The 15,467-nt window shown below is 41.5% G+C and overlaps 1 protein-coding gene across 1 annotated transcript; it reads left to right on the top strand.

Moving 5' to 3' along the window:
- The first annotated feature begins 1,250 nt into the window (after nt 1-1,250).
- Nucleotides 1,251-15,147, top strand: SMIM3 (small integral membrane protein 3). Its single transcript, XM_072630709.1, has 2 exons — nt 1,251-1,381; nt 14,820-15,147. Exon 2 carries the CDS (start codon nt 14,831-14,833, stop codon nt 15,011-15,013), a length of 183 nt encoding a protein of 60 aa, XP_072486810.1. The 5' UTR covers nt 1,251-1,381; nt 14,820-14,830; the 3' UTR covers nt 15,014-15,147.
- Nucleotides 15,148-15,467: the final 320 nt, after the last annotated feature.

Here is a 15,467-nt window from a genome sequence, read left to right as displayed (position 1 = left end):
TGCTGGAGAAGACTTTTGAGAATCCCTTGGATAGCAAGGAGAGCAAATCAGTCAATACTTAAAGAAATTAACTAAGGCTATTCACTGGCCAGACAAATGAAACTTAAATACTTTGGTCACGTGACAAGACAACTCATTGGAAAAGACCTTAATGTTGGGAAAGATTAAAGGCAAAAGGAAGAGGAGATGGCAGAAGATGAGATGGATAGAGAGTGTCATGGAAACCCCAAATATGAACTTTGATATATGTCAGGATAGAGTGGGGGATAGAAGGGCCTGGCATCCTATGATCCATGGGCTCACAGAGTTGGGTAAGACTGAATGACTGAACAACAAAAAGGTCTCTTTCACTTCAAATTCTAAAATATAAACTTTTGTTTTTGTTGACCAGTTTAAATTTTCCTTTCGTAGTCTCCATTCCCACATTTGTTATTACAATATATAATTTAAAAAAATTTGGGGTCTGTTGATGATAACTTAGGATTCTTCCTATTTATATTGTCTAAGAAGCAGAAAAAACAGGAAATGGGTTCTGGAGTTGAATTTCTTGTCAGATTAAGCCAGAGTAAGTATCATAAATGCTATTATCCCCATTTGACAGATGAGGAAACTATAACATATGGAGGTTTCCTTCTTTCCTTCCTCCTCTCCCCATCCTACTCCCTATGCTTAGTGGATTCCAGATCCTGGGCTTTTCAACTAGATTGATGATCTCTAAGATTCCTTTTAACCCTAAATCCTGTGATCCAATGGTCTTGGCTAGACTTTTGGGCTTTTAGAGGAGGGAGGAGGTGCTGAATTTGGTGACCTGGGTCAGAGAATCACTCCTGGGCCTCTACCCTTTCTTCCCTCCCTTCTCCCTCTCCCCCAGCCCAGGAAGGGAGAGTCAAAGGAGATTTTATTGGCAATAGAGTAATCTGTGATTGAGTTTTCAGGGGCCTCAGCTGCCTTCATTCCTAAGCCCTCCAGCATACTGAAGGTTTCCTAAGTGACTGCCAGCCAAACGGAGGCGGTCGTACTTCCCCTAGCTGTGAAGAAGGCAGCTGCAATTTGAGAACAGTTTACACACCCCGCCTCCTGGCACTCCCGGGGCGAGTCCAGCGGGGGGAGAAAGCCGGGGACTCACAGGGCTCAAGAGGAGCCTACTCTGGAGCTCGGAAGCAGAACTAGGATCCTGGGGTCAGGGGCCCCCTTCTCCCCTGACATTCCTCACTGGAGAGAGAATCGGTTCTTTTTCCAACTTCAAGCTGTGTTTGATAGGAAGAAGCTGGAATCAGTGCCTCTGAGAAGCAGAGAGGGAACCTCACTTCTCTGTGATCCCAGGAGCCAAATCAGGCATGAAGAATCTTTAACTCAATACATCTTGTGAACATCAAGTGAGGTAAAGTTATTTTTTTTCCCTTTCTAATTGTTTAGCTGATTTGGGGTTGAATATAGCCTCCAGTTTGTATCTTCTGGGTGTTTGTAACTATCTAGTCTTTCCTTATAGGCTGTGTTCGCATCACCTGCCTTTGATCTCCCCTCAGTTTCCCAGTTTAACTCTCTTTTCACAAGTTCTGAGTTTCTACAAATGGGTGTCTACTTAAAAGGGGAGTGAACACACAGTCAGAGAGTGCCTTCTCTTCGGGGTCCCTTTCTTTGTTTCCTGTTCTACTATATTCCTGCATGTCTATAAAGGAAAGAGCACTGACGAGCAATGGGAGATTTGTGTTCTGCTGCCGACTGCCTGTGTGACCATGGGCAAATCCATTATTTTCTTTAGTCCTCAGTTTCTTCCTCTGTAAAATGAGAGGTTAGGTTAAGGTCCTTTTCAGCTGATTCTCTAGAAGTTTGTTTTACTTGGTGAGCTTCCCCCTCCCCTCCACGTTTTTCTTATCTCCCTCCAGTCCTAGGGAGGTCCAGTTGTGGGTCTGAGGTACCCACAAGGGAAGACCTGTATTTCTTTGTTTCCTCTCTGTAAAGAAATCGCACTTTTTAGATTTAAGAGAGGAAATATGGTGTCCTAGAAAAAGCACTAGATTTAGAGTCAGGAGTCCTGGCCCTGTTACTACCAGTATGACTTTGAGCAGACTCAATTTCCCTAGCTGTAAAATGAGAGATTTGGACTTCAGAAATCCTTAATCATTTTTTGTCATGGGCCCCCTGGAAGTGTGGTGAAACCTATGAACCCCCTTTCAGAATAACCTTGTAAAATACATAAAATAAATTATATAGGATTATAAAGAAATCACATGTATTAAAATACAGTTATCAAAATATATTTTTTAAAAAGTTCATGACCCCAGATTGAGAACCCCTGGATAAGATGATGTTCCAAATTTCCTAAGTTCTATGGTCCTTTGGTCTTTCCCCCTAGAGTCTTATTAGATAAGTTAATTTCTTCCTGATCAACTCATTACAGTATTGAGAAACAGAGGAGAAAATTATTCCTCTGTGGTGAAAGCAAATTCAACCAACACTAATTATTAAGCCCTACTTTTGCTTAATGCACCCATGAAGACTTAGGAAGATATAATAACCTAAGGGAGAGGGCTATCAATAAAACTAGCACTATCCTCAAATTGCACTGTGCTCACAGCATCTACAAACTACTTAATCCTGGGTCTTGCCAGTGTGAAGACAAGGGCAAATTTAGTGGAGAACTGTGACTTAGGAGTCAGATGGGCTGGGTTCTACCCCTGGACCTCTTGCTGACATACTGTGTGACTTTAGACAAATTGCTTTACTTCTCTGTACTTCAATTAATTTTTTTTTTTTTGAAAAATGAGGTATTAGGCCGAAAGATGATTAAGCCCCTTCTAGATCTGACCTTGTACATTTTAGGACTTTGCATTGATGAGCATATGGGACCCGGACTGAGGAAAAAAGTGAATGGTTGCCTCATGCTCTTTTTATATCAGTCTTTTAGTATATGTATAAAGGGGAGCCTAGCTGAACTTCAAATAAGGAAACAATCTTCAAGGCCTGCTTTGAAAAGCGGAAGAACAAAGGAGAAGAGTTTATTTTGCCTTGTGGTCAGAAAGCAGTAAAGTTGAGGTAGGGAAAGAACTAGGTAAAGTGTCAAATCCAAAAGGCACTCGATATTTGCTCCAGGTGCACAAGCAGGTTCTGGACTCCTAATTCCCCTTGGGCAGTATCTGGAACCTCCAGTTGTGATGAGTCCATGGGGGAAGATAGAGGTGAGTCTGGGTCAGGAAGATACCAAGGCTCTTGAGGTGAGCTGAGTACCAGGGAGTAGATTCCTCGTGAGGGGTGGGTAAGGGTAGGAAGGTCCTTCAGTCTAAGCAGGACCATCGAAGCTGGGATGGATGGAGTGGATGCCCCCAGATCCAGGAGTTCTAGTCATAAATATATAATTCTTGAGCTGCAAGGGACTTCAGTGGCCATCTAATCTAACTATCTCTCTTTACTCTGGACTTTGCCACTGTGCTTCATCTCTCCCATGGCCTTTGGCCCTCTTCTCCTGTTGGTGAGTTCCTCTCAAGAGCTTCATTTTGAGGAAAAGCCCAGACCAGCCTCTTCATTTGGCCAGGGATCTCAAAGGCCATTCTAGCACTGGTTTGCCACTGCTAGCTCTGAGGTCAGATAAGACAATGTGGCAGATGGAGAAGGGGATCCAGGAAGTGGGGAAAACAAAGAACTGTTCCTTTGAGGGATTTTAGTCTGGTGTTAGTCTCTTGGAGTCAAATCCTAGTTCAGGTCACCATATTGTGCCTCTGTCTTCTAAGGAGCCAGGGTTGTAATAATGTTAACATTTATTCAAGGCAGAGATTCTTAGTCTGAGGTCAATGAACTTTTTAAAAAAATTGATAATTGTATTTTAATATATTTGTTTTCCTCTGTAATCCCATGTATTTGATCTTATGCACTTAAAAACATTATTTTGAGAAAGGTTCTATAAATTTCACCTTTTACCGGAAGGGTCCAGGGCACACAGAAGGTGAAGAACTCTAGGTTTAAGGTTTGACAAACCCTTTATATACATTATCTCATTGGCGCTGTAGGATAGGTGCTTTATTACTCACATTTTAGAGATGGAGAGACTGAAGGACTTGCTCCATATCAGGACCAGGATTTAAACCCAGCTTTTCCTGTCTCTAAGTCCAACCCTAGGCAATACTGTCTCTTGTATAGCTAGAGCCCTTGGCTGAGAGTTAAGTCAAGAAACATTTATTAAATGCTAACAATGTGCCAAGCATTTTGCTAGGCACTGGGGGTGCAAATACAAGCAAGAAAGATTGTCCCTGCCCTTAAGAAGCTTATGTTCTTCTTCCTTTTTTAGAGGCAATTAGGTTTAAGTGACTTGCCCAGGGTCATAGGGCTAGTATGTATGTAGCTGAGGCCATATTTGAATTCAGGTCCTCTTGACTCCAAGGACTGGTGTTCTATCCACTGTAGCTGTGACCTAATCAAGAGAGTGAAGCATGGCTGGTCTGGGCCTTTCCTCAAAATGGAACTTTTGGGAGGAACTTACCAATAGGAGAAGAGGGCCAAAGGTAGTGGGGGAGAGAGACAGGAGTTGAATGAAGCTCAGTGGCAAAGTCCAGAGTCAAGAGAGGTAGTTACATTAGATGGCCTCTGACGTCCCTCCCAGCTCAAGAATTACATGTTTATGGCTAGAACTCCTGGATCTGGGGTCATCCACTCCATCCATCCCAGCTTCAATGTGAGGAACCTCTAGGTCTCCCCTGATTCTGTGAATCCTATTTTCCTGCCACTTGTCTTAATTCCCCTTCTTTCTAATAACTTAAATATAGCTGTTATAAAACTGTAGGGCAGCTAGGTGGCACAGTGGATAGAGTGCTGAGCTTAGAGTCAGGAAGATTCCTCTTCCTGAGTTCAAATCTGGACTCAGATACTTACTAGCTGTGTGACCCTGGGCAAATCACTTAACCCCAATTGCCTCAGTTTCCTTATCTGTAAAATGAGCTAAAGAAGGAAATGGCAAACCACTCCAGTATCTCTGCCAAGAAAAACTCAAGTGGGGTAACAAAGAGCCAGACATGCTGACAACAACAACGCATGCTAGGTACTAAGTACATAGCATAAAAAAATGAAACAATCAGATATCTTGACCCCACCTTTCAAATATACTTTGTAACCCCAAGTTCCTCACTGTGGCATAGATTTTGTATTCTAAATGTTTGGAAAAACAGAGGACCTAGACTAGGGAACAGGCATATGGAGCTAACCTATAATTTTCAAGTCAGGCTAGGACGAATACTTCCTTCTTGGGTGACAGCAACAGAAGTAAACCAGTGGTAGAGTTAGGAGAGTGGCATTTTTTGTCTGAAGGCAGTTTCATGATAGAGCCCCAAATTTCTTTGGTTGCTTCTGATTTTGACTAGACCTATTCTCTCCCACCACCTCCTTCCGTCTTCCTCTGACACACTTGCCTGCCTCTCCACTCTATCCACCTTGGGACTGAGACCAGTGTCTCAGTTCAGGGTGTTCAGGGTGGTGTAGGAATAGATAGAATGGTGTGTAGTGAAGAAGAACATAGCACTTGGAGTCAGAGACCTATAACTTTATGGGGCTACTAATATGAATGTGGGTTTGCAGCTGAAAGGAACCTTAGTGATCATCTAGATATTTTATAGATGAAGAGACAGGCAGCAGAGACACAAGGAAATGAAGTGACTTTTCCCAAGTCATGCAGGTAATGAGAGGATTTGCATTTAGAACTCAGATGTTCTTCTTTCCATCTCACTGTCCAGCTGTGGGGCTATGTCCAGTGAAGACCCTGTTAAGATGCAGGGAAGGAATGCTGACTTGTGAGCTCCAAGTGAGACTTGGTTCTCCTGTTCATTACAGTGACACTGGGCCTCCATTCTCTCATCTGTCAAATTCAGATAGCTTTTTAAAAACTGAGTAATAATTTAAGTTTATTAAAATATAATTATTACTATATTTATATAATTATATGACATATAATAAATTATTAAAATAACTTAAGTAAAAAAGCTGATAATTTTGTTATTATGTCCCATACATTCCTCCCCAGTATCCCTTTTCTTCCCCTCTCCCAGAGAACCATCCCTTACAACAAAGATTAAAAAAAAAAAGAAAAAAGAATGCAGATAATTCTTATATTACCTGCCTTATATTACCTTCCTCATATTATGAGGAAACTGCTACTTATAAACACAGCTGTTGTTAGGTATGTGAAAATGTTTTGTAACAAGTAAGGGCTACAACAATGCCAAATAAACCAAGCACTCTGCTGAGACACATATGAGTTGAATAGCTGAATTTGAAGCCAGAGGACCAGGTTTAAATTCTGTTCTTGCTTTTTACTAGCTCTGTGACTACATGTGAGTCACCTTATCTCTTTGGGTCTCAGTTTCTTTAACTGTAAAATGACAGAGTTAACCTGGGTAGCTGCTAAGACTTCTTCCAGATCTTTTAAAAAAAAATGATTGTAGAATTGCTTTTCATTATAAGACTTGTCTTCATCAGCCAAGCCCCCAGAAGCTGAGTCATGGGAAGGAATAATGATGGGCAATGCTGGGTGGGATAGTGAGAGTTTGGTTTGTTCCCCCCCCCCCTCCATTTTCAGCTTCTTGTTGCATTCTGAGATGCTGTAGTCAGTTGGGTCAAATGGTATGTGTTGTTTCAGTAGCTCTCTCTGCTTTTTGATCTACTCAAGATGTCCTGGTGTTTTTCCATCTTCCCTGCCTCAAGGGAATGGATGGAAAGTCTAGGCAGGGAACAAGGCTGCAACCAGTCACGCATATCTGAAAAGAGGAGAATGAGAGGGACAGTAATGGGAAAGAAGGTGACCCCCAAGGAGCTAGGGTCATTTGTGACGTGCCTATGAATTGACTTGGAGTTTAGACAAACGTGTCCTGTCTGCCTTCTTCCACTCCCGCCTTCTTCCTTTAGAACATCTGGTCTCAGGTTGTTATGGACTGTTATGCACAAGTAAAAGCTTGCCAGAGAATGAGGAAACAGCCATCAGTACTGCAGAGTCCATCATCATGTACAAACAAGAGAGCCTAGTACAGGAAAACCCTTCTCCTCTTTCATTTGCCTCTGGGGGACACAGGAAGCCTCAAAATCCTGACCAAACCTACCATGAAAGGATAAAGCCAGTGACCTAGGGATGCACTTGGTTCTGTCATCTCCTTCTCTTGCCCATAGTAAACTGGAATAGGAAGGAATGGTAGAACTGGGAAAAAACCAAATACCTGGCAGGCATTAGTGAGCTCACTCACCATCCCTGGAGGCTGTCAGGTAGAAACTCACTGACCAGTTAGTTGTTGAGGATGTTGCAATGGGGAGGAGGAGTTCAGGGGGTGGGATTCCTATTCACGTATGGATTAGACTAGATGATCCTTGAGTGTTCTGCCAATATTGATATGATATTATGATCCCCTTCATTTTACCACTGAAGAATTGCTAGTCTGAAAAAATAGAACAATTTGCCCAAGACAACAGCATGTTAGTGACAGTCAAGACTTTGATCATTACTTTAGAATGGGGGAAGAAAACCCATAACCCTAGAGATCTTTTAGTCCTCCACTGGATCTTTTAGTCCAGCTCCTGTATATTACAAATGAGGAAACCAAGTTATCTTGAACTGAGGTTAAATGAGTTGCCCAAGTAGCAGAGGTGCATTTGAAACCAGATCCTTTGATTCTAATTCCAGTGTTCTTTCTAATACAACATGCTACTTAGTCTAGAACCCATTTGTCTTAACTTCCAGAGAAGCCTTTTCCCCTTCAGAAAGCCCTGCCTTGTAGTCCTTAAAAAGTGCGCCCTTTTGTGTTTTGCAGATCTCTAGAGGGATGGGAAATCTTCATTCTCTTTCACTTGACTGGAGTCTGGGGCAAGGCATTTGTACATCCTCAGCAATGTTTGAAAATTGGGCCTCCTGTCTCTTGTCTCTAGAGACTTGTCTTCCTGTTGTCATAGTAACATCCACAATCTGACTCATCACAAAATAAATGAATACATGCCATCAGGAATGGGGATTTCCTGGAATTGAAAATATGTGCATTCATAAACGAATATTAAAATGTATCCATCGTTGTGCTCCGCCTCCCCCTTTTGTGTTACATCTTAGGAGGCCACCTTAATGTCCTAAAGAAGTGTCTGTACCTAATTCGAAGCTGGGATACAAGCCCTGTTAGATAATGTCTTGGGATCTCCATGCTGCACGGCAACTAGTAAGGCCACATCCACCAGTCAAAATAAATTCTCCCCCCATACAGGGAATCATTTTAGTTGTCCAATTGGACTGAGCAATTAATCTGAAGTCCCGGTCCTTTCTAGCAAATCTACCAGGCTGTTTAGCTCCTATTTGAGAAGAAGAGAAAGTGAAAGAAAACAAAGGTGACTGGAGGATTCTTGGAAGATTTGTAAAACTAAGTCCCCTCTTCTGGGAACTGCTTCATTAGTCACATTTCACAAGATGCTTGGGGAGTCATGAATCTTCAAACCTCCCCAGCCGCAGTGACTCACAGCCAGACGCTGCTAATTCATCTCTGCACATTCTGAGGCTGCACAGCTTTCTGTGAGGTTTCCCATTCTGTATGAAAGACCAGTAGAGCAGAGCTGCTCACACGACCCTTGCTGTTTCTTGATGGGTAGATTTACTCATTGCCAGCTTGATGGATCACTGATCCGGGCACTCTTTGTCCCACTTTGAACAGGCCACTCAACAGGATACCTCATTTCTTTATTCCTTTTTTCCTCAATGAATGCTCTTTGAAGCCTGCCCTGCACACAGATATGGTAAACACACTGGTAATCAGCCCTCCCCATGTTAACAGTCAGGGTCGTTCAGATCAGATGGAGGCATGTGCCTAGGGAGAAGGAACTCTGAGTTTTTTGATTAATTAAATCCGTCGTGTAGCAATCTTTTCACTTGGGGAAGCAAGTAGGTGAGAAGAAGTGCTGACCTGGGGCTGAGCCACTGTGAGAATGCAGTGCAACCTGGGACAGACTGAGGTTTCTATACCTACGAGACTGTGGTTGCTGAGGAAAAGCACTTTGCTTCTGTTGGCCATGTAGCTGGGCGAAGAGGAAATATTTCAAGAAAATGATATCCTTTAAATTTCCTGTCCTGGGGTAAAGCCCTGGCTACCTTGCCTTAGTTATGAGTCTGTCATGGTCACCAGGGTCACTGAAGCCTGAGTAATAGATTTCTGATATTAGTGCCTGACAAGGGATACAGTATTTTAGTAGAAAGAGTACTGAACTTGAGGCAAGGAAAGATTTGGGTTTGAAATCTGCCACTTATACTTTTTTTACCTGCATGACCGGAGGCAAGGCATTTTTCATATCTAGGTCTCAGTTTTTTCATATATAAAATGAGAGGGGTAAAGTAAATGATTAGTAAATTACCTTCTAACTTGAAATCCTGTAATGCTGTGACACTGACAGTTAATGGAGATCAGCTGGAGTTAAACAAAGCACCCCTAGCTATTTATTATAGAGAGAATGGCGTGTGTGGGGGGAAACACAAAGTGAAAGTGGCACAACAGAAGTTTGGGGCAGTATGATGGTTTTGGATCTTTTGGCACTTGTGGGAAAGGGAGTTGGTAATGAAAAGGAGGGGGCAGAAGAGCCCTGAAAACAAATTGTGGCTAGGACTTACCTAGGAAAGGTAGCTTGATCTGGTGGAAAAAAACAAGGAATGGGAACTCAGTGGATTAGAGTTCTTGCCCTGGTGCTGCTATCTGCTATCTGAATGAACTTAGGCAAGTCACATCACTTTTCTGGGTCTCAGTTTTCTCATCTTTAAATGAAGGGGTTTAGAATTAATGATCTTTAAGGTCTCTTCTGCTTCTAAATCTCTATGACTACAGGGTGACAGAATCATAAAGTTGGAAGGGACCTCAACAATTATCCATTGCAAACCATGCTTGAAGGAGAAACCTCTTGTGGTCCTCTGTTCTTTGAAGATCTCCTGTGAGATTATTTACCTAATTCAGATCTAAAGCAATCCATTCTACTCTTCAATAGCTCTAATTTTTAGGAAGCTTTTCTTTATATCAAAATTTTCTCTCTGCAATTTCTACCCATAACTAGCTCTCCCCCTGAGGTCAAGTCAAACAGTCTAATCCCTTCTCCACATGACAATCCCTCAGATGTTTGAAAGCGGTTATTATATCCAAGGGGCTTTCTTGTTCTAAAAGTCTGTGGGGTCAGTGATGACAAAAGTCCTGTCAACTAGGCATCTCTCCCCTAAGAACGAGGGGGTAATTAAATAATGGGCAAAGCATTTTACATATATCATCTCATTTAATTCTTCCAACAATCCTCTGAGGTGGTGGCTATTCACCTCATTTTATAGATGAGGAAACTGAGGCTCATAGACATTAAGGGGAGGAACTACTAAGTGTCTGAGATAGAGATAAATCTAGCTCTTCCTAACTCTGAGTGTTCTGTTCCCTGTACCATGTTATGTTTTGAGAGGGTAGTATTGTTTTCTAAAAAAGTGCTTTTGTTGTTCAATTGTGTCTGACTCTAAATGGCCCCATCTAGCTGCTGTTGACAGCTGTCCCATTTAAATGCAGTCACAGCCAAGAATTCCAGAGCCCCCTGAATTATCATATTAGCTTCAACTCCATCCGTGCTAGTGACAATACTTTGATTTCTCGGGATTTTTGAAGAGGCTTTAAGGGTTGTTAGGGAATGTGGCTTTCTTTTAGGAGCTCTGCCTTATGATTTTTCTCTAGCTGCATAATTTGTACCATAAGAATGATCCTATGAGTAGGTGGAAGAGGGCTAGAAATGCCAGAAGGAAGTATTACTTCAGCTTTGTTGCATCACTAAAGATTCATGGGTCTTTCTCAAGAACAGACCAGCCTGTGTGGCTAGATCTTCATATGGTTATTTATTTTTAAATAGTGGACAAGCTGACTGTTGGAGACAGTGTGTGTGTGTGTGTGTGTGTGTGTGTGTGTGTGTGTGTGTGTGTGTGTGTGTGTGGTGTAGTGGGGACTTGGGCCTTAGCTCCCCAGCTACTTCTCCTTTTCTCTTGAGTGAGGGCAAACCCAGATGTGAGGAGCTTCAGGCTTATTCTATGTAAGCAGAACATGATGAATGTACCCCTGTTGTTGCTTCCTTACTTACATTTGTTTCTCTTTATCTTCCTGTCTTTCTTTGTAAAAAAGCATTCCTAATATACCTGTCATCGTTGTATTGACAGTTAATTCACTTGATTGCACTCTAGCATCTATGCTTTCTACTTTGTTTTCTAAATAGGCAGGTTTAGCTGTTTGTACAAAATATTTAATAAAGAAATCATGAGTCTGTTCAAGGAGTAGAATAAATATAATAACTAACATTTCTGTAGCACTTTAAGCTCTTTTTCCACAACAAGTCTGAGAGCTAGCAATTATCTTATTCCTATGTTACAGATTAAAATAAGGTTCACAGAGATATTTAATGATTCGTCTAGGATCACACACTAGTCAATTGTAGAGCTGGGACTTGAACCCCAATTTTCTAAGATCAGTCATCTCATCATGACACACCACACTGCCTCTTCTTGGGGAGGGATACCTTGTGAGCTGTGCCATGCCAGTAGGAAGCCAAACTACAGAGTTTCTAGGTAAAAGAAAATGGCCTTCTGCCAAGTAGAAAGAAATCAGGTACCAAAGAACCACAGTCATGATCACACAAGATTAAGCAGAAAGTAATGTAGAGAAAAGGAAAGCAATGCCACAAAGCAAAACAAAAGACCTTATTACTAAGAATACCTCATCCTATACATTGAATATAACCCTACAGAGAAAGAAAAGAATCTTAAATAGAATAAATTAGTTCCAAACATTCCTGTTGAGAAAACCAGAGATGAGTAGATACTTTTAAATGCATTGCCAAGGGTGAGAAAAACCTCCAAAAGGCTAAATGATGATAAAGTGTCTCTTTGGAATTCTACTGTCAAAAAGGGTCAAAAAGGGAGCAAAGAAAGACAAACTCAGGGCCTGGGTGTGTCTTTGTTCTGTTTTGTTTTAAGAGAAAAAAGAAAAGGGAAGGCAAGGGAATATTTTAGGAGAGAAATGAAGAACAAAAGGGAAGAGTTAACTATTTTTCATAATTCAGTAGGAATGTGGGTTGGAGTAACAGGCAACTTATGAATTGCTCACATAGGGGCACACACTCGTTCACATGCACATACACACATACAGAGAACAAAGTATAGAAATATGTTACACTGGGAAAAAGCCAGAGACACAGAGACAGGAAAGTGGGATTTAAGAGAAAGAGTGGAGTTAGTGAGGAAACAATCACAAGAAGAGCAAACCAGGGTAGCTAGGTGGCACAGTGAATAAAATACTGGACCTGGAGTCAGGAAGACTCATTTTCATGAGTTCCAATCCGGCCTCAGACACTTGCTAGCTGTGTGACCCTGGGCAAGTCACTTAACCCTCTTTGCCTCCGTTCCTCAATCTGTAACATGAACTGGAGAAGGAAATGGCAAACCATTCCACAGTGAGGTCATGAAGTCAGACATGGCTGAAAAGTGTCTGAATGACAAAAAAAAAAAATAAACCTCAGCAATGAAAGGCTAATTATAAGGTGAACTGAAAAGAAAGGAGGAAGGAACTGGGTCTGGTCTAGGTAAAGAGAGGAAGGAAAAAAGGTGTAGGATCAGACTTTTCCAGTTATAGAGTAACATTTTCCTTCCCTTTCTCCCTCTCAGAGAGCTATCCTGCAGAATAGAAAAAAGAAGAGAAAAAACAGCAAACCTAATCAATACATTGATAAAAATCTATGTAATATTACATACCTGTGGACCTCCCACCATTGCAAAGGAGTGTGTGTGTGTATGTGTGTGGGGGAACAAAGTATTTTCTCATATTTCTTCTTTGCTTATTTTTTGTAATTTTACAGCACTAATTTTCTATTGTTTTTGTATTTACATTATTGTACTTATTGTGTATATTTTTTTCTTGGCCTCCTTTACTTCACTTTGTATCAGTTCATAAAAGTCTTTCACCGTCTCCCTGTATTTCTCATTCCTTATTTCTTACAGGACAGTCATATTCTCATTACATTCCTGTACCTCACTTTGTTCAGTCATTCTCCCATCAATGGGCCTCTACTTTGTTTCCAGGTCTTTGTTACCACACAAAGTGTTGCCATAAATATTTTGAAGGAATGTAATAATCAAAAGGGGTCAGAATGGATCATTCCTCCTGGAATATTCTCCCCTTCCTCAACTCAGATAAACTTTTATAGCAAAGCATTTTGAAACTATACTTTCTGCCATGATTGAAGACTGGCATTGGAGACACTTCCATCTATGGAGTTCTCACATCTCACTATTCTACCCTACCTTGCAGTTGTACTTCAAATTTCTTGGGAGAATTTTTAGAAAATGTCAGGGGCCTTGGGCGTCCACCGAGCATAGGCCTTTCTAGCTATCTATGTAAATCAGGAAGTAAAGAATACTTACAGAAATATCATCTCTCTTTCCTTTCTCCCATCTCCTTGTGAGTCCCAACCTATTTCTGTAGTTGAGGCCTTAGGAAAAAATGACTGTATTTCAAACCAGCCAAAAAGTTGGAAGGGTAGAAGAAACCTATTCCCTTATGCATAGTACCCAGTCAGTGTGCCCAAGGCAGGGCTCCTGGTTTTCCTCTGGTTATTCCCAAAATTCATCTGTACAACTTAGAATCTCAGAATGTTAGCACTGTGGATAACCTTAGAATTCATCTAGTCAACCTCATTTTACAGAGGAGGAAACTGAGGCCCAAAAAAAGGAATTGCCAGTGTGATATGATGTAAAGAACATTGAACTGAAAGCTAGTTTTACATGTGTTCCCTTCTACTTGTTTAATCTTGGGCAAATTCCTTTAGCATCCTGGTTGTTAGTTTGCCTATTTAAAAACAAAGAGGTTGAAGTAGGTGATCTCCAAAATTCCTTCCATCTTCTAATCTTATTACCCTATGATTTTCCCAAAGTTGAAAAGTGTTTGTGGCAGAACTGGGGTAGAACCCAGGTGTCCTGACTCTCAATCTAGGGCTTCCCCTAGAATTGGCTATTTCTTAGTAGCTATAGGACTAGAAGAGACTTTTCCTGGAGTCTATGGCTCATGTACTCTGACTTTGTGAAATCTATCACCAACTTAAAAAGAGATTAGGTACAATAACCTACAAATCACAGTTTGTCAGCAGGAGGACCCAGGTCATTAGACAGGTGATTACTCAGTATAGATAGGCCATTCTAGGCTAGGGAATCAGGTCCCACAAAAGTACACAGGAGGGAATGGAGACGATAACTGTGAGGGAGACTAGACTTGTCAGAGAAACAGGCTTATCATGTAAGAGAGGAGTAGGAGAAAAGCCTGGATCTGAGAGCCTTGAAAATCAGGTGGAGAAATTTGGACCTAAGGTAGTTGACAGGGTGTTTAGTTGGGGATGAGGAGAAAGTAGAAGGAAATCCTGGTCTTGGAGTCAGAGGACAGCAGTTCAAATCCTGCTGTGCTTACCAGAAAGTCAACAACCTCCCAGGGGTTTAGTTTCCTCATCTGTAAGTTGAAGGATTTTGACTAGATGGCATCTGATCCAGTGCTAGATTTATGATCCTGTTGAGGAGGAATAACAATAATAGTAATCTAGCATTTATGTAATGTTTTAATATTTGTAAAGTGCTTCATGTATATAGCTCATTTTATCTTCATGACAACCCTGTAAGGTAGGTATATTATTATCCCCATTTTACTCATAAGAAGGAGGATAGGTGGGATAAAAAAAAAAAAAACAAACTCACAAGAGTTTGAGAAGTTTAATAGAGTAAAATTGTACAGAAGAAGTAGAGACATTCTATATTTAGTAACTTTTTCCTCTCTACACAGGATAAAGCAACATGGATGCCATCAGCCAAACCTCCCCAGAAACAGTGCTGCCCAAGCACATCCTGGACATCTGGGTCATCGTCCTCATTATTCTCGCCACCATCGTGATCATGACTTCCTTGGTGCTGTGCCCAGCAACTGCTGTCATCATTTACCGAATTCGGACTCATCCCATACTCAATCAGGCCTTTTGAAGCCTCAGGATGCTGGGGGTGGGTGGGGTGCTAGTCTGGGCTTTTGATACCTGGGCATGGCCCACAAAACTCCCCTTCTTTAGCAGGGTAATGATGAGAGCCTTTCCATTAGGGAAAATGGTTTGAAGCTACCAAACGGAACTAGATCTTATCTGTGCAAATGCCTTTTACGATGCACTTCTCCATCAGCAGCCATCAGCAGTGATGGAGGAAGGAAGCTTTTCCCGTAGGTCTGGTCTCCTGTCAAGCAGATTGGGTTCAGTTTCAGGATATACAAGATATAAGATGGAGCCTCCTGGGGCTGGAACTAATGGAAATTCGAGATGATCCAAGAGACATCATCAGGCATAGGGATGACCCAGGAGTTACTACTTCTTTCTTTCTACTTCACTTTAAAAGTTCCTCCAATCACCAACAAAACCCTCCTTGTTCTGGGAGTCCCCTGCCGCATTTT

Source organism: Notamacropus eugenii, chromosome 1, assembly GCF_028372415.1.
Source record: "Notamacropus eugenii isolate mMacEug1 chromosome 1, mMacEug1.pri_v2, whole genome shotgun sequence".
NCBI lineage: Eukaryota > Metazoa > Chordata > Mammalia > Diprotodontia > Macropodidae > Notamacropus > Notamacropus eugenii.
This window is presented reverse-complemented; position numbering and strand designations above follow the sequence as displayed.

Excerpts from the sequence above, each read along its gene's own strand:
- SMIM3 (XM_072630709.1), top strand. The coding sequence starts at position 14,831 with ATGGATGCCATCAGCCAAACCTCCCCAGAAACAGTGCTGCCCAAGCAC.